The sequence below is a fragment of the Rhizopus delemar genome, genomic scaffold (assembly GCF_000149305.1).
Source record: "Rhizopus delemar RA 99-880 supercont3.9 genomic scaffold, whole genome shotgun sequence".
NCBI lineage: Eukaryota > Fungi > Mucoromycota > Mucoromycetes > Mucorales > Rhizopodaceae > Rhizopus > Rhizopus delemar.
Window position 1 is genome coordinate 162,633 of NW_027137835.1, and position 21,228 is coordinate 183,860.

Here is a 21,228-nt window from a genome sequence, read left to right on the forward strand (position 1 = left end):
GTTTCATCCTTTCTCCTCTCTCTTTCTCTCTCTCTTTCTCTATTACTCCTGATCTATTTCATGAACAACAATATTACAAAAAACTTGTTCTCCCCTTTTTATTATTTTTATTTATTCTGAATCTTCATCTGAATCTTCTTCTTCAGCTGTTTCAAGCCATTCCAAGAAAGGTCTGGCTGCCTTCTTGACTTCTTTTGAAATCTCACGATCAACATAACGCTTTGATGGCTTTTCTCCCCACTTCAAAAAGACTTCATCTTCAATGATGTCCAAATCATACAACTTCATTAAAATATTGGGTGTTTTCTTTATAAGCATTTCCTTGTGATTGAGACCAATCAAACGCTCGATACCACCAAGCGTAGCCTTTTGATGTTTTTCATCCATCACAAATTTACCAAGCAATTCGCCTCGCCTAGGGATCTGAGATACAACATTTTCATCAAAGATACACTGGACCAACACAAGGCATGTCTTGTATTTACCAAACACACCCAGTTCTTCCGCCTTCTCCACAATTTCCTGGTCCGAGCGAGTCTTGCCAGTTTCTAACCAATCACCAAAGATCTCATACTTGTTATCTCCTTCCTCTTCCTCATCCTCTTTAGCAAAGGCTCCAGATCCTTTTACGCTCAATTCCTTCATACGCTGAGCAACTGCTGCTTCACTCGTATCCTCTGACCAATCCTCAAGAGCCAATTTACTTTCCATGTTTAATCCAGCAGCTTGCTTTTGAATACGTTGAGAAATAATGTCATCGTCCGAACCATGACCAGCATCCTCTGCGTCATTGCCATCAAGTCCTTCAGTCGCATCTTCACCTGTATTGTTGGCTTGAGCAGTCGCGGCCTTACGCTGCTTACGAACGTTCTTCGAAGCAACAGCGGGTGGATTCTTGACGATATAAGCAGACAGCTTGTGACGCATGTCGGCTGTGTTTCTAGCACCACAGGCCTTGCAGTCCATCAGGATGTCATCATTCTTGATGATAATGTCCGTTTCAGGGTTCTTGCAAGATTGACACAACACAAACTTGTTGATAAAGCCGTCCAGAGTCGATTGAAGTTTGTTTGCATCATGATCCCCATTCACAATATAGCGTTCGTTTTTATCATCGCATTTTACTTGTGCACCCAACTCAACACCAAAGTATTTCGTAGGATCTGGTGTGAAAAAGTGTTATTAAAAAAAAAGAAAAGCGTCTTGGCACTTACAAGAAGGAGGACGAGATAAAGCACGAGCAATTTCAGCCATATTGACAACAACCGTTTTAATACCGTTACCTTTACCTTCAACCTAACAATCGTGTCAATAAACAAACCCATCTTTTTTTTTTAAATAGGTTTACCTTTGCCTGAAGACGAGGCATTTTGTAACGATAAAAAGAATCTTGAACATCGCGTCTTACATTAATTGCAGCCATTTTGGATAATTGGAAATTTTGTTGCTGGAAAAAATCTTAGTTAAATTTCTTTTTTTAAAAAGAGGTTAGTGTCTGGCTTGTTATTTCCTTTCTTTCTTTACTTTAAAACGTTGTAATTGGTATTGTTGTATACTTTTTTTTGTATGTTGGACTCCAATTTGATAATGCACAATTCATGTACAAGCTTGAGTTGAAAATATATATTTTTTTTTTTGCTTGAAAAGGCCTTGTAAACTTTTTTATATAATTCTTTCTTTTCTTGTTTCAAAAAAAAAAAAAAGAGAGGAAGATAAAAAGTGAAGAATGAAAAGAAAAGAAAAGCTGCGGTAACCAAAAAAAAAAAAATGACAGGAATACAAATGTGACCAATGTTTTAAGCTCATCCCAGTTTATCCAATCATTGATTAGAATATATTCACATTGAAAAATGGAACAAGAAAACCAAATTGCTTGTATTTAAAGATTAAAAAAATACAACGTGTTTAAAAAAAGTAAAGAAATACGTCATTTATCTAAATTAATTTCATTCTTTTATTTTCATACATCTTTAAGGTATCCAAAGTATACAAGGCAATGAAGGATAAAGAAGTTTTGTTACACGAAATTGTATCATAACAACAAGAACTCTCTCAAAAGCTTATTTTTTTTTTCTTGATTGACTTGTTGATAGAATAACGATTCATTTTGTACAGATCACATTCAATTCATGATTGGATGAGAAGAAGCATTCAACCCTTTTCTTCTTTTGCTAATCAGACATGCACGTTATGTAAGGGGGTAAAGAGTACAGCATTTTACTTTCAAGAGACCATGCATGCATACGAAATAGTCTAGCAGATTATAGGATCGCCAATGACTTTTGTTTATTGAATAATACAGGGTCCTCTTCTAATAAAGTGCTGCATGTGTCCTTGGTGTATCAAAAATGGAATAACAACTACTTTTTTCTGAAATCGTTGAGCAGTCAATGACAATAAACACTTTTTTTTTTTGGTAAAGCAGCTATTTCTATATCACGATCGCTATAGCCATTCTTTGAATTAGATCAAGGAGCATGTCGTTTGCCACACTTGATGATTCTTTCAACTCTGCTGTATGAAATAAACGTGGAGAGGTTTTGCTCTGAGGTTCTTGTTGATGTTTATACACACAACGCTAATAACGATTCATCTTCTTTTTTTTTTCCTCAATGGGATGAAAAGGGGTTTATTCAAAGTTCACAAATTGACGCACAAGGTTTCTACGAGTATTTGAAACAATTGAACCTTACCCCAATTTCGTAATTAAGAATTAAAAATGAAGTATGGCTTTCTTATTTAGTCATTTGCATCTGCTATTTTCATTTAATTTTGTACAAAAAGCATGAAAAGCATGCTTGCAGATCTATTGAAAGCTTGAGGATAGAAGCAACACTTTAAAAAGGAATCATTGATCAGATGAATCTTCAATCCACATAACCAATCTCTATTTTTAGTCTTCAAGTCATCACTTTGCAATCATCCATACAAACAAGAAAGGTTATCCATCAACATTCACTCTGCGTGATTTTTCCTTGTTTTTTTTTTTTTTATAAAAAACGAGTGGGCTCCTAAAATAGTCTGTTTCAACAAGTTTACAAACCACGTAATGATCTCATCGCTTTGAAGAACAAGATTGTTTCCAATATTGATTTATTATCATCTTTATTGACTCTTATACCAGCTATCGTAACTTTTCAATTTACACAACAAATCTCTCAAACAATAAAACATATCTTTATTTTTAAAAAAAGAACAGTAATTAACCCCTTCTTTCCCTCGTTTTTCTTTACTTTTCTCCTGAAAAAAAAAACTCGTTTGTATTATCGTAACTCCTACGTTTATTATTAATTTATATTTAAACAAATCCATAAAATGAATTCATGAGTATGGATGGTGTGCTCCATCTGCAATTTGGTCTGGTTTATAATAGTTTACGTTATGATGGTATTGTTCTGGATAGGGATAAGCCTGCTGCTGATTTGTATAATATTCTCCTGAAGTTTGATGGGTCGTGTTCTCATAATAATAACCATTCTCATCATAATATCCCCCTCCCCCTCCTCCTCCTCCTCCATTCGTTTCATGAGCCAATGGCGGATTGTTATTGTTATAATAATAATCTGGCTGTGGGTAATTGTTCACATGTGGATTGGTCTCTACGACTGGATAAGACGGCATGTAACCATTGTTCAATTCTTCCTTGCTGTAATAATTGCCTTGATCGTTTAAATAAGGGGTGGTGGGCGAAATCGCATTGGGGGTGTTGGTCATGGCCGGTGAACGGTGTTGAGGAAAATCGGTATCGGCCAATCCATAGTCTTCAAATTCCGGTTTGGCCTTTCTCTTGCTAGCACAACCCTTGTGTCGATTGATCCAGGTCAAAAGGCCACTGAGAAGAGCGAGTCCGACTGAAAGAGGAGGGGGGGGGGAAATAGGTTAGAGGCTCATCGTTTTAGTCTGTGAATCATGCGCTTACTTAAACTGCCAATCACGGCACCTGCGATAGTGCCCGTCTTGCTACTACCGCTGTCATCGCTGTTATTGACCGTTTTAGCACTGCCTGGTACGCCTGAAGTGGACTGTGGAGGGTTGTTTGTCTTGGACATGTCTTGGTTTTTATCATCTGCATCATCTCCTGAACCGTTGGTTGAGATGGCTTTATTGGATGATTCAGGTGCTTTCATTCCATTGGGGGATTTGGGCGCTGATGTTTGAGTAGCAGACTCGTCTGGTTTGTTATTCGATGACGCTGAACGATCCGGTTTCTTTTCAAAAGGTTTAGGAGGCTCGGTGGGTGTATTGTCCGAAGGTTTCTTGGGTTGTGTGGTAGGCGTAGGCTCGTTTGGAGGAGGATCGTTCTTGGTGGGTTGAGGTGCTGAAGGACTTTTGGGGGATGCTTCTGTAGGTGCGGGTGCGACCGTGGTCGGGTTTTTTGGTTGCTCGCTTGTGGGCAAAGTAGGAGGTGAAGGGGGTGAACTTGACTGAGGAGAAGGTATTTGAGGGGCTGCAGAAGGAGAGTTAACGGGAGAAGGCGCTGGTGGATTAGGGTTGGATGGTAAGGCTTTGTCAGTTGCGATATGATCGATCACTTGAGATATATTATTCAATATCTGTGATTGAGTTATGCCACAGGCATATATTAGTAACATGGTAAACGCAATGGTTGGTGTAGATGTGATCTTCATTTTATCATAGAAACGCTCTTGTTTAAAGAAAAAGAAGCTCAAAAAAAAAAAAAAGGGAAATGGGAAAGAAAGCAGAAAAGAATATAAATGGTAAAATAAGTTTATTAACAGATTTAGATTGTTCAAGTAAAGGACGCATCTTTTATTAATCTATTGATTTCATCCTTTTCGCCTCCCTTCTCTCTTCCTCCTTTTCTCGGTCTGTTTTTCTGGGCACAAACACCTTACTCTCTGCTTCATGAATAAATGATTCATCAGCTCTATTTGATCTATTTCTGCCAATGATTGCTATGTTTTTTGTACTTGGTATCCTAAGGTAATCTTCCTCGCAAATAAACCCAGACTTCTCAGCAATATTTTTGATATAATTTGTATACGCCCTATACTTTCCTTCACCCTCAGCCATATTGAGTGTTAATGCTTTTGTACCATCCAAACCATAAAAGCAGCATGGGATAACCATAAAACTAAATACTTTGTGTAAAAGAACCGTTCTCCTTTCTTTTTTTTTTGTGTGTTTGCTTACTTGCAATTGTCTCCTGATTTAGAAGCAATGATTGGAATCCTATTTCTCAAGTATTTAATAGGTGCAATTAATTATTAAAGAAAAAAAAGAGGCTCACCATGGTACTAATTCATCAGCGTGGTTGCCTATCAACCAGTCTATATTAGGGTACTTTTCTTGAGATGGGTGTAATACCTCCACTACGAATTTAATTATAAGAAAAATATCTTTGTCATACAAATTGTATATTGTTTTACCCCTTAGCATATCTTTTTTACTTTTGCATAACATTGTCCATATCTTACGCTCGGCAATATCAACTCCATAACCTTCATATCCTTCCCTTACCAATAAGAACGTTAGTAAACCATTTCCGCAGCCAAGATCAGCAAACGTGGGTTTTCTAAAATACGAAATATATCAGTGTACATGTATACATCTATCTGTCATAACCCGCACCTTTTTAGCCTTATTTCTTCTTCTTTCCACAAGCAGAGTAAGTAGCTAGCGATCGCTATATCTTCATAAACAAACTTCCTAGGATCCGTTTTCTCTGTCCAGTTTCTGTTTTTCACCCAAAAGAAAAAAAGAAAGTGTTATTAGTCAAGCTGCTCTCTATATCTTGGTTCATCTGTTTAGTTACTCTACTAGATAGGGACCATATTTTGACTTGAGATGCAAGTACATTGATTGATATACTTCTTTGGGTACTAAAGTATCATGATTTGCTCTCTTTTTATATCCAAGTCTTGTCTGAATGCACCATTTGAATAGTTTGTGTAATATGCTTTTCATTGCATATTGCTGCTTAGAGGACATGGATGGTTGAGATGGGTTATCAGGGATTGCTTCTATTTTCAATAGTCCACTACATACAAAACAAGGAATTAGCACATGTGAAGCGTGCTAATAGGTACATCATTTAATCCTACCCCTTTTCATTTAACCTTTGATATACTAGGCTATATGATTTTACCTAAGTATTGGTTACTACCATACTTGCGATCCATTAAAATACGACTTACTTTGGGATAATAGAATGGTAGCGATGAAGTATCAATCATTGGTTTATATACAACTGTAGCTTCTCGTTCTGTATATAAAAAAAGAGAGTGTTACGTTTACTTCAATAGCAAAGAAGAAAATAAGTGGTACCATTTTCATAGTAAGATATTTCTTCCATCAAGTTGGTATCTTTTGATTTACGCTTTGGAATAAGCTCTCTCAGTATAACCTTTATCTTATTCTCTGTGGCTTCACTTGTGGATAGTATCTCGGCTTTCTCAACAGGAGGAATGACCAACTCAGGCTCGGCTGTCCAGCGTTCCTAAAAAGAAAGGGGGGTGGGAGTGGGGGAAAAGGAGATAAGGTTTGAGTGTATGAAACTTGCTTTGATCTATTTTTTTTTTTTTTTTTTTTTTTACAATTGTTTTCCAAAAAGCATCCATGGTCACAGGCACTGTTTGTTCAGCAAGAATGTACCAATCGTCTTTTGTACGAACAGGTTGATCAAAAAAGAGTGTTGGCGAAAATTGCGAGAAAAGAGATTGAGGATCTAAATCCATCGAATCATGTTCAATCTGAACATCACTTTGTGACATTGGGAACAAAGTCACTATACAAAAAAGCACATAAGTTTTTTTTAAAGCCTTTTTTTTTTATCATTCAAAGAAGCGGTATTGAAATAATGCCAACCACTGAAGCTTATCGTGCTGTTTCTGGAATTATTCTGCGTCGATTACCACTTGCCAGCAATTTCAGTCTCCCAAATGCCAAAAAACCTTTGCATGACTTGGGTCGGAAACCAAACGAACTGCTTTATTTATTAGTCAAGAAACCCAGAAAGGATCATGCTTGGCAATTTCCTCAAGGTGGACAAGAAAAGAACGAAACGGCATCAGAAGCTGCTTTAAGAGAGTTAAAGGAAGAATGTGGTGCAGAATTATCAACACATTTATTAGACATAAAACAACCTGTTGGCATATATCAATATCAATTCCCAAAAGAGTTTATAGAAAGTAACAAACGAAATTCCATAGGTGCTCGAGTAAGAAATAAAAAAAAAAAAGTGGAAATAGTACAGCTTTACTAAAAAAAAATGAAAACAAGGTCTCTTTCTTTAGAGCTGATTGGGTCTCAGGGCAATGCCAACCAGACGATAAAGAAATCGTGGATTTTGCATGGCTAACAAAAGAAGAACTGTGGGAGTATGTGAGCCTAGAATACAAGAAAGCAATCCAGTCTTTTCTTTAAATAGATACTCTTTTATTACGTTAGTTTGTGTTGACCCTTTTCCGTCCTGCTTTCTCCTGTCATTTTAGCTGTCTTTGCACCAAACTGGATCGCTCTCTTCCAATTCTTACTTGTGTTGGCCAATCCAATTTTGCGAGCCGCCTGCCGCAATAAAAGTTTTTCTCCAATACCCCTTTCATATCTTAAATCCATCTTTGAATGAATCGGTTGACGACAAAGCCAGTTGACTACATCTGTACATAAAAATGGGAAACGTACTTCTTTTCCATGATCGGACATAATCCGGTCATCTCGTCCAAGATTTCTTGTTGATATTCTATCGACATCCAATTGTGTCTGCAAGAAGAAAGAAACAGAGAACAAATGGTTATAAACAAAGTCTTTTTTCATCTCTGTTCTTTATTTTTACCTCTTGAATCAGGCGTTCCCAACTTCCATGACGAAATGCTTCACGATGTCTGGAATAACCGCCTAGCTGCTCATCAGCACCCAATCCTGATATCAATACTCTTGCATGGCTATAGTAAGGCTATATTGTATATTTCAGTATTTTTGTCTCAGTATCGGAATCCACAAGTTACCTGTTCTTCATTATCTATAGTGATAAAACCTAATAAACGCAGTAAGTATATAGCTTAAAAAACGTGAGAAACAACAATGTATTCTCTCACATACCTTTGCCTCGAGAGGCAAACCAAAATGCCATAGCAATGCTCTAAAAATAAAGCTTAGCACTGCGTGTATACATAAGAACATTGGGGTTTTTTTTTTTTTTTTTTTTTTTTTTACCAAATCCATAACTGTGTCTAAGGGAAACATCAAATCTATAATGTGTTGACGATACTCTAATGCCTCCACATAAGGCACATTGATTTCTACAAAATTCCAGCTTCTGTCAGGAGCAATTCGTCTTAATTCTTCCAAGCTTGCTCTTCCTGTAACACGGTCGGGTGTATTGTACGTCGCTTGCGGTAAGACAGAAGGTTCCGGTTTTTCATTTTGTTTGTTTTTCTTTTTGTTGGGTCGGTTTTTTGCCATTTCTGAACGAGGATTTTCAAATGCTACGTTCAATAGATCGATGGGTTCCGACTTGGGTAAATAATGATCTGCTAATGCTGCTAAAAAAGTACAATCTATTCCTCCTGAAAACAAGATAGCTACTCTTGCATCATCATTCTTTTGGCTAACAGACTTTCTATTTTAGCTTTCTTTTCTGCTTATTCTCCTAATCTTCTTGTACCTTAAATGAGGAATGTCTGCAACACGGCTTTTGACAGATTGACTCAAAACAGATATGAAATCATTTACTGTTTGTTCTGAATCTTCATCGATTAAAGGCTCAACCTGAGGTGTTTCAATAGCTTTTAAATGATCAGGTATAGTTGTATTTAATCTAGGAAAAGGAAGCAACTACAAAAGAAACAATGTTATTAAATACATTAAGACAAATAGTAATTTTGTTTAGTTACAGGTTCTTCAGAATAAGACCAAGGAAATAAATGAATCTTGTATAGTCCTTCTTGTAACACCTCCTCTGAGAAATCAATGCAATAAATACCATTTGCCTCAAGCTCTTTCCAACCTTCACTTTTCAAACCAACAGAGCTAAGCATCAATGAGCCTTGCTTATGACATGTCAACAGAGATCTACGACCAAGGCAATCTCGACCAAACCAAAGTTTTTTGGTGGACGCTTGCCAAAATACAAATGCATAGGGTCCTTCAATACGTGAAAAAATGGACAATATTTCATCTTGACTACTTGATTCTCTCAAATAACTCATCAAGGCTTGTGTGTCATTTTGACCATGCTCTACCTAACACCCACTAAGAACAAGAAAAAGGCTGGCTTTGTTGTATTTACCTGAAGACCACCAAATATTTCACCATTCCAACATAAAATATTTTCAGAGTCTTCTATAGGTTGAGGTACAACATCGGGGCCTCTCAAGTGAAGTACTGTTGAAAAGAATTGTAATGTGGAGTCTTTGACATTAAGTTGTTTTAAAAGTTGTGAATCAGGGCCTAATCTGATCTTGTAAGCAATGCAAAATTAATCAATGTTTTAGATCGCACCTCTTTTTGTGTTTAAATCCTTTAAATGATTCCAATCATTTAGATTGAGAATGGATCCATTGTTTGACAAGGAAAACAGAATACCACACATCACAAAAAGCACTTTTGCCCAAACTGAATCTTCCCCTTGAGTAAGAAGACATTTACGCTCCGCTTCGACCGAAAACTTTACGAATCAGCCAAACAATGCTCCTAGTGATAACCAAACAGTTGCTGGAGTGAAAGGTAAAGATGAAGTGGTAAAGGCTTAGGTTTAGCATGTTACTAAAAGATTTTACAGGTATTGTTTTTCAGATGATGGCAAAGAAAGAACAGCTTGTTGATAAGATTTATTATTGAATATAACAATTTTTGAGAGACATGATAATATAGACGATAGATTCTATTGACATTATTCATGAGATAGCAATGACTGAGAAGACCATTTAACCAACAAGTTTTAATCAAGTAACCAAGTAATCATATAGCTATTTAACCAAGAAGTGCTCAAACAAATAACCAAGAAACCAAGCAACCAATCAATCAAAAACATTCCATTACATTTCCATAGCCATATCCATATCCCCTATCCCCTCCCCCATCTTAGAGTGTTAGCTTACCTACTATACACTTACACTTAGACCTGTTGGCGCTACATCCTAGAAAGTACCCAAGGCCAAAATAGTACTTGCATGTCTGGACGCCTAGATGGATCAAGCCTTTACTGCAAGCAATAGACAGCTTATCCATAATGAAAAACCTTGGTTAGTTGCCAGAAAGTCAATCCCATACTAAAGGAATGCAAGAGTGTCGATCCGGGATACAAAACAACAACAGTACACCACTCCAGGTAGGTTCTGGCAGCTCTTCATGACAACCAGAGCAAGGCCCTGAATCGTACCCTGTCTTCAGCGATGCAAAGCAGCGGTAATGGCTCATCAAGTTACCCAAAATAGCTTTTGGTTCGATACCTCCTAACAAAAGCACAAGCATTTATTCAGAATAACCGCATGGACTCCCCAGGGACCGCAAGCAATGGGTGAGCCTGTTAGCACCCGACAGTCCCGGTACTGTGGGCAGCCGACCCGAGAGCCTGCAACATTTGAATCACCAAATGAAGTGTTAGGTTACAACAAGCGGACCAGAGAGCATGGAAATGGCTGCTGAAAGCAACGAAATCTTGAACCAAAACGAGAGTCCACCTCACAAAGAGAAGAAAGAGCAGAGGATAATTTGTAAAGAGAAAAAAAAAAAGAAAAGAAAAAAAGGAAAAAAAAAAGGGAAAAAAAAGGGTCTTTTTATACTTTTTTTGTTCCTTGTTTGTGTTTGGCTTTCAATTTTTTTTTTTCAGTCATATCATAATCCGACCAATAAGAGCCAATGAGTAATGTAACATTTATGCAAGCTATTGTGTTCAGAACTCATCATCGTATAATATATGCCTAAACCAGGTCATAGACGACCTTTAAAGAATAAAATCAGTACATAGTGTACTTACACAAGTTCATAAGAATACCAGTAACTGTTTTTTATGAAAGTTACATTGAGTGTCTTAATATTATAATAAGCACATTGATAAAGAAGATGTAGTAAAGCTCTTGTTTAGTATAGAAAAGGGAAATGATGGCGTCAAACATGAAAGTCTTGTGCCATATTGACGGAAGAATACCTTAAATTGTCTTCGTCAGCCTTTGTGGTAGATTTATTCTTCGACATGTGTGCATTCTGTTGTTCAAATTCGATGGTTACAGCCAAGGGTAATGCGAGGCTTAACACTGTTTATATTGAAAGTTTGCGTACACAATTCATTAACCCTCATTTTGATGAAAAGCAGTTAGAGAATTAGTCTTATTTTTATGATCATAGCTTTTAATACAAACAGGAACCTTGAAAGTTTCTTACATGATAAGAGAAATAACAGCAAATAAGAAAATTCAGTTGCTGGGTTACACTTAATAAGAATAGGCAGGTCTCTATCTATCTTTGTACATGTATCTATCAAATGCGTCTATTGTCTTGTCTTTTCGGAACATACTTGATAGGAAAAAATAATTAGAATATTTTTTGCATGCCTAAGCCGGTCTGCTTCTTCTTTTTTATACTTATGACAATACAAAATTACTCATTACCTGGAAGGCTTAAAAGTTTTTAAATAATGTTAACTCAAAGTTCTTTGTTCTCAGATATTTACAACTCAACAGTCTAGACAAGAGTCTCACTTGATACAATTCTACTTTATTTGATAGAATACTTTACTTTTAAGTGTAGGCTAATGTTATAATTTACTTTTTTTTCACAGCACGTTCATTACGTATAGTAAATATATGAAAATAAAGCAATCCATAATAAACATGCTAATACACTTTCCAAGTTCAGTATGTGATTCTAGTGCATCAGGATTAGGATATATTGTAAATAGGCCTTGCTTTTTTTTATTTTTAATTGTCTTCAAGAAACTGAATATGGTATTTACACTTATTGAGATAGAAAAAGCCTTTGGCCACCTATGCTGATTTTTAATGATTTGAACTACAAAAGCGGGGAAGTTGCGGAGCAATTGTGTTACACGAGCTTAATTGCTTTGCAGAAAGGCAAATGTATAGAAAAAAAGCAAATAGGATTAATAGACATATTCATAACTTTGAAAGCTAACTGTTACGCGAAGATGAAACAAGGATAGCAAAGTTATAGTCTCTATAAAGGGAGGATTTTTAAATAAATAGCTTGACTGTAGATATGTGCATCCATTGTACAAACGTCACCGGTACAACTTTTAAACCTTTTTTCATTTTTCATTTTCTTGCTTCTTCACTTTGTTTTTTTGTTTTTGTTTTATTGTACTATGCTCCAAAGAAGGTTATTTCACAGCTCTAAAGCAACGCTTTATAAAACCTTAACTCCATTAACACACGTTAAGCATGCAGGCCTAAAGCGAAATTCAAACTTTGCCAAGGTAAAAAGGAATGAACACTTGGCTGTAACAGACTAGTCTGCTTATTTTTTTATATCAGATAACTGATAAAGACATTGATTATTTTAAAAGCGTTCTTTCCCCAAATAACATTATTTATGAACCAGACCCTGAAAGTCTTGAAATAAAACAACATAACGTGGATTGGTTCAACCTTTATCGAGGATCGTCTTCGTAAACAAAACAAAAAACTGACATTCTATAAGAAGGGGAAGAATGAAGCTAATACTTGCTTTTTTAGACTTTGCTTATTTCCAACAACGACTGAACAAGTATCAAAGGTGTTGAGATACTGCAATCAACACAGCTTGGCCGTTGTGCCTCAAGGTGGTAATACAGGTGTCAGTGGAGGTGCTGTACCTATTTTTGATGAAATCATCCTAAATAGTTCAAAAATGAACAAGATCAGACACTTTGATGAGATATCAGGTGTGGCTGTAGTCGATTGTGGCGTTATCTTGGAGAACCTGTCTCAATTTTTGGAACCCAAGGGTTACACCGTCCCCTTGGATCTGGGGGCCAAAGGGTCGTGTCAGATAGGCGGTAATGTGAGTACAAATGCTGGTGGTTTACGTTTGATCAAATATGGTAACCTTCACGGTAATGTACTTGGACTTGAAGTGGTAAGCCGTCTTTTTATAATAAAGTAAAGAAAAATTAATAGGTTCATAAAGGTTTTACCTGACGGCACTATCTTGGACATCTTATCAACTCTTCGCAAGGACAACACAGGATACGATTTAAAACAATTATTTATAGGCGCAGAGGGAACTTTGGGATATGTTACGGGTGTTTCTTTACTGACACCTAGATTACCCAAGGTAAAAAAAAAAGAAAGGCCAGGAGAAATGAGATGTATAAATGTAGTGTCGTAGGCTGTTAATGTAGCCATGATTGCCTTGAACTCATTTGAAACTGTTCAAAAAGCATTTGTGATGGCAAAAGAAGATTTATCAGAAATCTTGTCTGGTAAAATAAGAAAGACATTCATATGCTTTTATATGTACTGATGAAAATGCCATATAGCTTTTGAATTTTGGGACCACGAGAGTGTAGATGTAGTAAAATCACAAATGATGGACCAAAGCAACTATCCAATCGAAGGTAAACATGCGTTCTATGCTTTAATTGAAACACAAGGAAGCAATCGAGAGCATGATCAAGAAGTAAAATAAAAGCAGAAAGAAAGAAAAAGTGATCTGACAAAGAAAAATAGAAATTGGATTCCTACATTACACGCCTTTTTCAAGCTGACGTTGCCAAAGATGGTGTTTTAGCTCAAGATTCAAAGCAGGCAGAGACATTTTGGTCTTGGCGAGAAGAGATCCCAGGATCAATTGCAAAGAGTGGAACAGCTATGACTTATGATTTTGGTTTGGATGCTCCTTTGCTTTATAAAATGGTTGAAGACACAAAAGACCATTTTGATAAAAAAGGATTATTAGGAAAGGATAAGCTCTATTCTAATCTCATTGGCTTTGGTCATCTTGGAGATGGTGTAAAAAAAAAGAAGTTGTTTTTATTTGCTATATTAACAGTAACCTAATAGAATTTGCATCTGATGGCTAATTTAAATGAATTTGATAATGGAGGACAAAGCTTGATGGATGACTTTGTATTTGATTGGGCCAGTAAGAAAGCAAATTAGATAGCAAAAGGTGATTACTCACTGAAAATAGTAAAACATAACGGCTCTATTTCTGCTGAGCACGGTATAGGAATATCTAAAGTTCATTATATGAAAAAAGCAAAGACAGATGCTCAACTTCGAATCATGAAGACCTTAAAGGACGCTCTTGATCCAAAGGGCATCATGAACCCATACAAGATTATTCCTGAGCAGTCTTGAATGAATTGTATTTATTGTACATGTCCTGATGCTTTTTTTTTAAACAAGGTATTTCCAAAAAAGGGAATTGTTTAAGTATCCGCCTTATTTTTTTACTATTGAAATGAAAAAGTACAGTTTCAAGTTTGTAAATAGTATCATTCTATGCTATTAATAAAACAATCATTCATTTACAACACATCATAGTTTATTATGAGCATTTGAATAAAGTAATATGTAACAGGGTAACGTTAATAGGGTGGGGGTGGTTTAGTACCATAAGCGGGGCCTTGTCCGGAAGCAAGTTGATTTTGTTCTCTGTCTTTAACGAGAAGATAGAAAGCATGAAGATGACCTAATGGGTGTTTTTATTAGCAAATTGTCTTTCTTTTGCATCCTTTTTTTTTAGTTGCTTACCGGGAAGATAACCCAAGATGGTGAGACATCTAACATGAAACGCGTACAGGTTAACTTTTTATTTCAGACACATGAATGCAAACTTACAAATTGATCCAAAAGTCAGCACCACATCCTTTCATCAAGAAAACACCAAGAGGTGGAAGTAATATGATGATAAAAATAAGACAGCAAGTTCCAATCATTTTTAAGAATTTAAAGAAAAAAGAAAAAAAAAAAAAGAAAAGAAAAAAAAAAAAAAAAAAAAAAAAAAAACGGTTCTGCTAGATTCCTTTATAAGCTTTTCTCGGTACGGATACACAAAACCAGATCAACCAATTAAAATTTTGGAGGAAAAAACACTTGATGTAAGTTGGTAAGGAATCCTTCATCATATATGTTTTCAACTTCTTCTAAACTTTCTATTCTTTTTCCTTTTGCTTCTGATTGACTATAATATGTCTTATACTGTCCTCCATCTGTTTTGTATAGTTCACCTCTATCAATCGCGTCCTCAACCATTTCCCATTTAAATGCCTCATTTGTTGTGATACCTCTAGCGGATAAATAGACTCTATTAAATATTGATTAGTTTAAGATAACAAGTATACACCTTCTTACTGATAAATAAAGAATACGAATACAACTATTGAAACTACCATGCCTAATATACCAATAGATCCAATGATTCGATCATGTTGAAGAACATACTATGCAACATGTTATTTTTGACATCATCCTCACAACAACTTACCAAAAATGCTTTATGAAAGCTAACTGGCACCTTGTTTCCATTTGAATCCAACATATAAGCTTTATCCAACCCCCACTCAATAATCATACCGCGATAGATCTGAAAGCATAAATAAGCACCATAAGCAGAGAATTCGACAAGAGTAAATAAAAAGATGAAAAAGTAGCGCTGGTTGTTTTCTCCAATGCATCCGTTTATCCACGCACAATGATGATCCATCTTACCAACACAAGCTTTACATAGTGAACAATGCTTAGATCGAGCAGGTCTATACTCTCATCGTCAGCTTTTCTCTCTATCTCTCTTTCACTTTTATTATCATGACGTACTTTTGAAATTTACATGTCGTGCAATCTTTTGGTGTATAAATTAATCCATCGTATCTATAATATTTCAAGTGCTGCTTCAAGTTATTTGGTGTAACAATACCTGGGTTTGCTGTACACACAATGTAATAGGACGCATAAATCCAAATAATTTGAATAGGAACAATAACACTAAATAAATCGATTAGGATTGGAATATGGTATTAACAATATACTACTAATGAATCCAATGTAAATAAGGTCCAGGAAAATGAGGTAGAGCAAAGTACAAAAAGAGAATAATGGATGTGCTTGATAGCAACACAAAAAATATCTAATACTTGTTATTCACAGTGAGAGGAATAGATAATTTCATTCACATTACCTGTAGAAATGGATTCTTGCTTTCACAACAATAAAACCATGCTCTATTTAGTCTATTCACATTATTCTGTCCAATTGTACATAACAACACCCAGCTAAACAAATAATAAGTATATTGCTACTGTTATAGTATGAAGCGTACTGTAATAAATTGGGTAATCTCTCTGTTAATAGATAATGCAGTTTTCCAATGATACCATTTCTATACTAATACATAAGCTACATAATATATAATAATAATAATAGATGCCTTAAGCTTGGATTTTCACCAAACAATAATACAAAGACAATAAAGCCAAATAAAGCCAAAAAGGCAACAAGGTAGATTGCCAAGTTCTATTATATATTGTTATGAGTATAACTTTTTATATAAAAATAATCTAATGTAAAAGAGAGGATCTTGCCATCAAAAAAAAAAAGAAAAAAAAGAGCAAATTATATTTGTGCGTCCTGAAAATAATTATTGACGGTTTTTAATGATGTTTACAATTTTCTCTTCCGATTTCTCTATGATCAGTAAAATACAACGAACAAAATGAACCAATGAAGGACATGCTTCTCCGCCCAAGATGTCATTGGGAGTCCAGGAGGCAGTCTTTCCATGCTCAAGCTCTAAATTCAAGTCAAAATGGCGTTGATGTTGGGAATCAAATACTTCTATTTCAAACCAACAGTCATCCGATGCTTCTGCCATCCACTGTTTGCGGTTATCATAATATCTATTCATAGGTGCTTCACGTATATGAAGTTTTTCAACACGAGTGATTTCAATAATAAAGTTATTTGTTTTGTGTTGCATCGATTCCTTTTTCAAAATGTACTGAACACGTAAAAATTGAGGAACGTCTTCAAACATCAAAGTACGAGTGACAGGACTATACAAATGAATGATGAGCACGCATCTTTTTTTTTGTTAGGCTTACTTGATAGAAATATATTTCACAAAGGTCGTAAAGGGCTTTACATCTTTTCTTACTAAATCACGTATTTTCAATGTCATTTGAAAATCCAACTTTCGATCAAGTGAAGCCCAATCAATTTCAGTCACTACTTTTTCAGAATAGACTACTTTTAAAGCATCCACAATGCCTTCTTTCATGTACAATATCATATCTTTATAATCAATTTTACGCTGATTTCGAGCTGAAATGTGAAATTCGTAAAACACCTGTCGTTTATAAGGACTAGGAACAATCTGTGATATTTCATTGATAATTACATCGTCTGACGTTGTTCTATTGAATAAGCAAGTAGCATAAATACAAGTACACAAGAAGTTTTATCAAGCATATACTTTACATATCATTAAAACAAGGCCGTACGCCCAACTCACCAACAATAATATCCTTGACGTCAAACGGATTCCATAATTTTTGCAAGTCTTGTCTTTTCTCGTTAAACCATAGCAATTTTCCTATTCTAATCACTGTGTTATGGTTTATCAAGCCTACTTATGCTTTTGTGACTCACTTTGCCGACAACATGACTTCACCTTTATGTCCTCTTGACGCCTCAAGACCGGCTTCCAACGCATATTTTATGTTATGAAAATTATAATCTTTTACTCTACAATAAATAGTATTAGCATTACTTTTTTTTTTTTAAAAAAAAAATAAAAAGTACTTTTGTAGCAAACAAGGTCTCATTTGATATCCAATAGAAGAAGCAGATTTTTGGGGTATAATTCGTATCACTCGACCTCGACTTTGTTTTTTATTGGAAAGCGATGGCTGATATTTGTCTAACCTTACTATGTCCTGTCTTTGATTTGTATCCTGAGCTGGATTGACAAGAACTGGGAAATTCTGTAAAAGTAAGCTATCTTCTTTTTCTTGTAGTGGTGATTGTACTATCTGGGGTTTGCTAAAGGCTTCAGCCAGTTTTTCGGCAGTGATATATTGCTGAGATTGGCTATTGTTATAAACATTCTTAAAGTCTCTATTAAGACCCCAGTGATTGTGTTTTATCTCTAAATAAGGTGAACTAGGTGTTTTTGGTGAACGATTGGTAGATCGCTTTGGGGGTTGGTATTGTCGCTTTGGCTTGGGATTGGGGCGAATCATGTCTTTGGGTGGATCATGCTCTTGTTTTTCTTGGTTAAAAAACACGGGCAAGACAACATACGCTTCTTCACATGAAGATAATTGACGTAAATCAATCAATGATTGATATTTGTAGGTATTCACTAGACAAAAATACAGCTTGTAAGGATCAGACTCTCTAGGGTAATGAATACAAGGCACAACCATGCGCTTGAGATGGCATCCAATCTAATATAAATTCAGTCCTTGCTTTTCTCTCTCTCTCTTTTTTTGTTTTTATTTTTACATAGGTTTTTTGTATAACTTTAAATCTTTCTAGAGCTTCTTGTACTAAATCTTTATTGTATCCTTCAATCACAATCTCGCGTCCTTCTAAGCGACACTGGGTGTTTGTCAAACCACTAATCAAATTTAAATACTCTGCGTTTTGCATATTGTGTTGGGGTGGTCCCAAAAGAAGATCCACTGGATCATTGATATGTTTTGATATCTCCAATCTTTCAATGGTCAACTCTTCATCTTCAACTCTATCTTCTTCTTCGTCATTATCATCTTCTTCTTCTTGTTCTTCTTCGTCGTCATCATCGTCATCATCGTCATCTTCTTCTTCAATTCTTTTAGACAAAAAGAGGGCTTTTGGCTTGGATGATTCAGGTAATACGTACTTCATATCCTTGTTAAACATTGAAACATCTTCATAAGTGCCTTTCATATAATTGTCATCGATTGCTTGATGCTACATAATGAATTAGAGTTTTTGTTGTTGTTGTTTGTGTGTACTTGCCAATCTGGGTAATAGACGACTAGTAATCTTTGTTTCCCTGATAATAGCACACAATAAAACATAAGCCGAGAAACAAACAATAAACAAACAAACAACACTTACACTTCTTGAAGATCTTCTCTATTATTTCCTTTTATATTAAAGTACTTGTTTTTATGTCTGTTAGATTCTTTTTGTTTTTGTTTTCTATTTTTCTGTTCTGTACTTATCATTACCTACTTTACCTGATCATTGAAGTCGAATGTGATTTCTGTATTGGTTTTCTCTTCAAGTTCACTATTTTGATAATTAATCACTGGTGCAATTGTTGTTTGCTTACCTTAAGGATGATTTAAAAGAATTAAACGTGGCTTCATTGATATAAGCAGCCGAGAATATAGTAAGGTTATCTAAGAAGAGAGCATGTCTTATTTTCAATTACATGTACAACAGTACAAAACTTACGCTTCATAAAAAAAAGAAAGAGAAAAAAAAAAAAAAGAAACAAATCTATCAAAAAAAAACAAGTTTTTAATTATCATGCGGACCTTGTAATAATCATCATTCTGCTTCTTTCTTTTTTCTTTTTCTTATTTTTATTAATGCCTTATCTAGCTGCCAAGCTATTATATATCTTTTTATTTGCTTGTCAAGGTTCAGCACCAGTCTACTTATCTCTATTTTACTCTTCTCAACTAGGCTTAAAAAGTAATCAAATTGGTTTACTTGTAGCGATTGGTAAAGCATAATGAACAACTGAAACAAGCAACTTACCTATTCCAATAGCGCCATTTATATCAGCCATCGCTTGTCCTTTATGGACAACCATTGCCGACAAAACAAAGACACACCGTTACATTATGTGTATCATACATACTCTGGCTACACTTGCTATTGTGAGTGTGATGGGCATACGCATGGTGATTGAGCCTATTGAGGATGAAACAGAAAGAAGTCGACTGACCATCACACTTGTCACCATCACTTCAGTCTGTTTTGCATTTTTCGGTGTCCCCGTGGGACCTCTGGTGGATGGTGGTGTTCTCAAAATATTAGGAAGACATAAGGATCAATATGGCCGACAACGTATGTTTGGATCCATCTCGTTTGGTGTAGCGTCTTCGCTAGTAGGATTTATTACTGAGTGGACAAATGATATGAACGCTATTTTTTATATTTATGCACTCTCAGCTATGTTTTTTATTTTAGTATCAGGAAACACACAATTCAAATCGGAAAGAATAAGCCCTTCTTATTATTACCATCGTACCAGCAGTAGTTCTAGTAGCACCCATAAAGCAATGACCAAGAGAAAGCCAAGGCAAGAAGAGGATGATGAAAGCATGAAATCATTTGATCCGTATGACGAAGTAGGCATTGATTTGGATTCCTCACAAATACGGCAGAATGAGATACAAAGACTAATTCAGTTTGCAACTGAGTCCAGTATCATTGAAGCCGTCAATCTATCCAATCCACCCTCACACAGATTAAATACAAGGCCGCCGCACTATCATGAGCCCTCTAATATGATTGAACTCCTCAAGAAACCTGAAGTGTCCTTGTTTTATCTAACCATGATGCTCATGGGCGCCTCACTCAATATGGTCTCTAGCTTTTTATTTATTTATCTCAAACAGGAATTGGGCGCAAGCTCTTCACAGGTAGGACTAACGGGACTGATCGGTTCGTCAACAGAGCTTGTCTTTTTCTTTTATTCTAGAGATGTATGTATACAATATATCTTTTAATCAATCTTCTCACACCTATCGCTATTAGCTTATTCGATTATTCGGTATCAAAAGTCTGGTTATTTTAGGCCATGTCTTGACCGTGATTCGTATTTTTGCTTACACAGTTTTACCCAAGAGTCCAACAGGTGCAAGCGTTGCTATTGGACTTCATTTATTAAATGGAATTGCATTTTCTGCTTTATGGGGTGCAGGCGTTGTTCAAGCGGATGAATTATCCCCTCCTTCACTTCAAGCAACATCACAAGGTTTTATCATAAACCTTTTCATATGAAAGCTAATCATCATGCTGTAGGTCTCTTGGCGGCAATGTATGCGGGTGTTGGGGCTGGTTTAGGAAGTTTAGTTGGAGGCACTATCTATGGAAAATATGGATGCAATGCCATGTTTTATACTGTCATCAGTTTGACCTTAACCAGTTTAGAACTCTATCTAGAGACCAACACGCGATGTGGACTAAGCCATATGGCACATTCAGTTTATATTATGTCTAATGCTATATATCTTAAAATTCAACATCTAAGAGGCATCGGCCAAGCAGTACCAAGATGGAGTGGTACTGGAAGAATTAGACTAAGTGAATAACAACAAAT

The 21,228-nt window shown here is 35.7% G+C and overlaps 8 protein-coding genes across 8 annotated transcripts; 3 read left to right on the top strand and 5 right to left on the bottom strand.

Moving 5' to 3' along the window:
* Positions 1-111: 111 nt before the first annotated feature.
* On the bottom strand, positions 112-1,423 carry RO3G_11167 (uncharacterized protein; the record flags this gene model as incomplete). Its single annotated transcript, XM_067665751.1, has 3 exons — positions 112-1,163; positions 1,215-1,296; positions 1,349-1,423. 3 exons carry the CDS (start codon positions 1,421-1,423, stop codon positions 112-114), a joined length of 1,209 nt encoding a protein of 402 aa, XP_067521852.1.
* Positions 1,424-3,321: 1,898 nt separating this feature from the next.
* RO3G_11168 (uncharacterized protein) lies at positions 3,322-4,628 on the bottom strand (the record flags this gene model as incomplete). Its single annotated transcript, XM_067665752.1, has 2 exons — positions 3,322-3,851; positions 3,920-4,628. 2 exons carry the CDS (start codon positions 4,626-4,628, stop codon positions 3,322-3,324), a joined length of 1,239 nt encoding a protein of 412 aa, XP_067521853.1.
* A 1,443-nt stretch (positions 4,629-6,071) lies between these two features.
* On the bottom strand, positions 6,072-6,734 carry RO3G_11169 (uncharacterized protein; the record flags this gene model as incomplete). Its single annotated transcript, XM_067665753.1, has 4 exons — positions 6,072-6,095; positions 6,159-6,226; positions 6,289-6,460; positions 6,558-6,734. The coding sequence occupies 4 exons, from the start codon at positions 6,732-6,734 to the stop codon at positions 6,072-6,074; spliced, it is 441 nt and encodes a 146-aa protein (XP_067521854.1).
* An 86-nt stretch (positions 6,735-6,820) lies between these two features.
* RO3G_11170 (mitochondrial 54S ribosomal mL46 domain-containing protein) lies at positions 6,821-7,262 on the top strand (the record flags this gene model as incomplete). Its single annotated transcript, XM_067665754.1, has 2 exons — positions 6,821-7,180; positions 7,257-7,262. The coding sequence occupies 2 exons, from the start codon at positions 6,821-6,823 to the stop codon at positions 7,260-7,262; spliced, it is 366 nt and encodes a 121-aa protein (XP_067521855.1).
* Positions 7,263-7,613: 351 nt separating this feature from the next.
* On the bottom strand, positions 7,614-9,605 carry RO3G_11171 (uncharacterized protein; the record flags this gene model as incomplete). Its single annotated transcript, XM_067665755.1, has 9 exons — positions 7,614-7,619; positions 7,796-7,915; positions 7,968-7,996; positions 8,062-8,101; positions 8,176-8,569; positions 8,627-8,796; positions 8,856-9,203; positions 9,251-9,411; positions 9,557-9,605. The coding sequence occupies 9 exons, from the start codon at positions 9,603-9,605 to the stop codon at positions 7,614-7,616; spliced, it is 1,317 nt and encodes a 438-aa protein (XP_067521856.1).
* Positions 9,606-12,283: 2,678 nt separating this feature from the next.
* On the top strand, positions 12,284-14,261 carry RO3G_11172 (uncharacterized protein; the record flags this gene model as incomplete). The annotated part of the gene is made up of 9 exons (XM_067665756.1): positions 12,284-12,394; positions 12,453-12,586; positions 12,654-13,012; positions 13,172-13,233; positions 13,288-13,381; positions 13,439-13,578; positions 13,629-13,910; positions 13,962-14,043; positions 14,092-14,261. 9 exons carry the CDS (start codon positions 12,284-12,286, stop codon positions 14,259-14,261), a joined length of 1,434 nt encoding a protein of 477 aa, XP_067521857.1.
* Positions 14,262-14,491: 230 nt separating this feature from the next.
* RO3G_11173 (uncharacterized protein) lies at positions 14,492-19,631 on the bottom strand (the record flags this gene model as incomplete). The annotated part of the gene is made up of 19 exons (XM_067665757.1): positions 14,492-14,595; positions 14,658-14,686; positions 15,106-15,210; positions 15,258-15,346; positions 15,391-15,489; positions 15,615-15,658; positions 15,733-15,887; positions 16,161-16,174; positions 16,222-16,281; positions 16,362-16,415; positions 16,567-16,954; positions 17,003-17,314; positions 17,550-17,645; positions 17,703-18,349; positions 18,408-18,857; positions 19,008-19,025; positions 19,130-19,181; positions 19,225-19,294; positions 19,571-19,631. 19 exons carry the CDS (start codon positions 19,629-19,631, stop codon positions 14,492-14,494), a joined length of 2,847 nt encoding a protein of 948 aa, XP_067521858.1.
* Positions 19,632-19,789: 158 nt separating this feature from the next.
* Positions 19,790-20,909, top strand: RO3G_11174 (uncharacterized protein; the record flags this gene model as incomplete). Its single annotated transcript, XM_067665758.1, has 3 exons — positions 19,790-19,970; positions 20,094-20,548; positions 20,664-20,909. The coding sequence occupies 3 exons, from the start codon at positions 19,790-19,792 to the stop codon at positions 20,907-20,909; spliced, it is 882 nt and encodes a 293-aa protein (XP_067521859.1).
* Between the last annotated feature and the right edge of the window lie 319 nt (positions 20,910-21,228).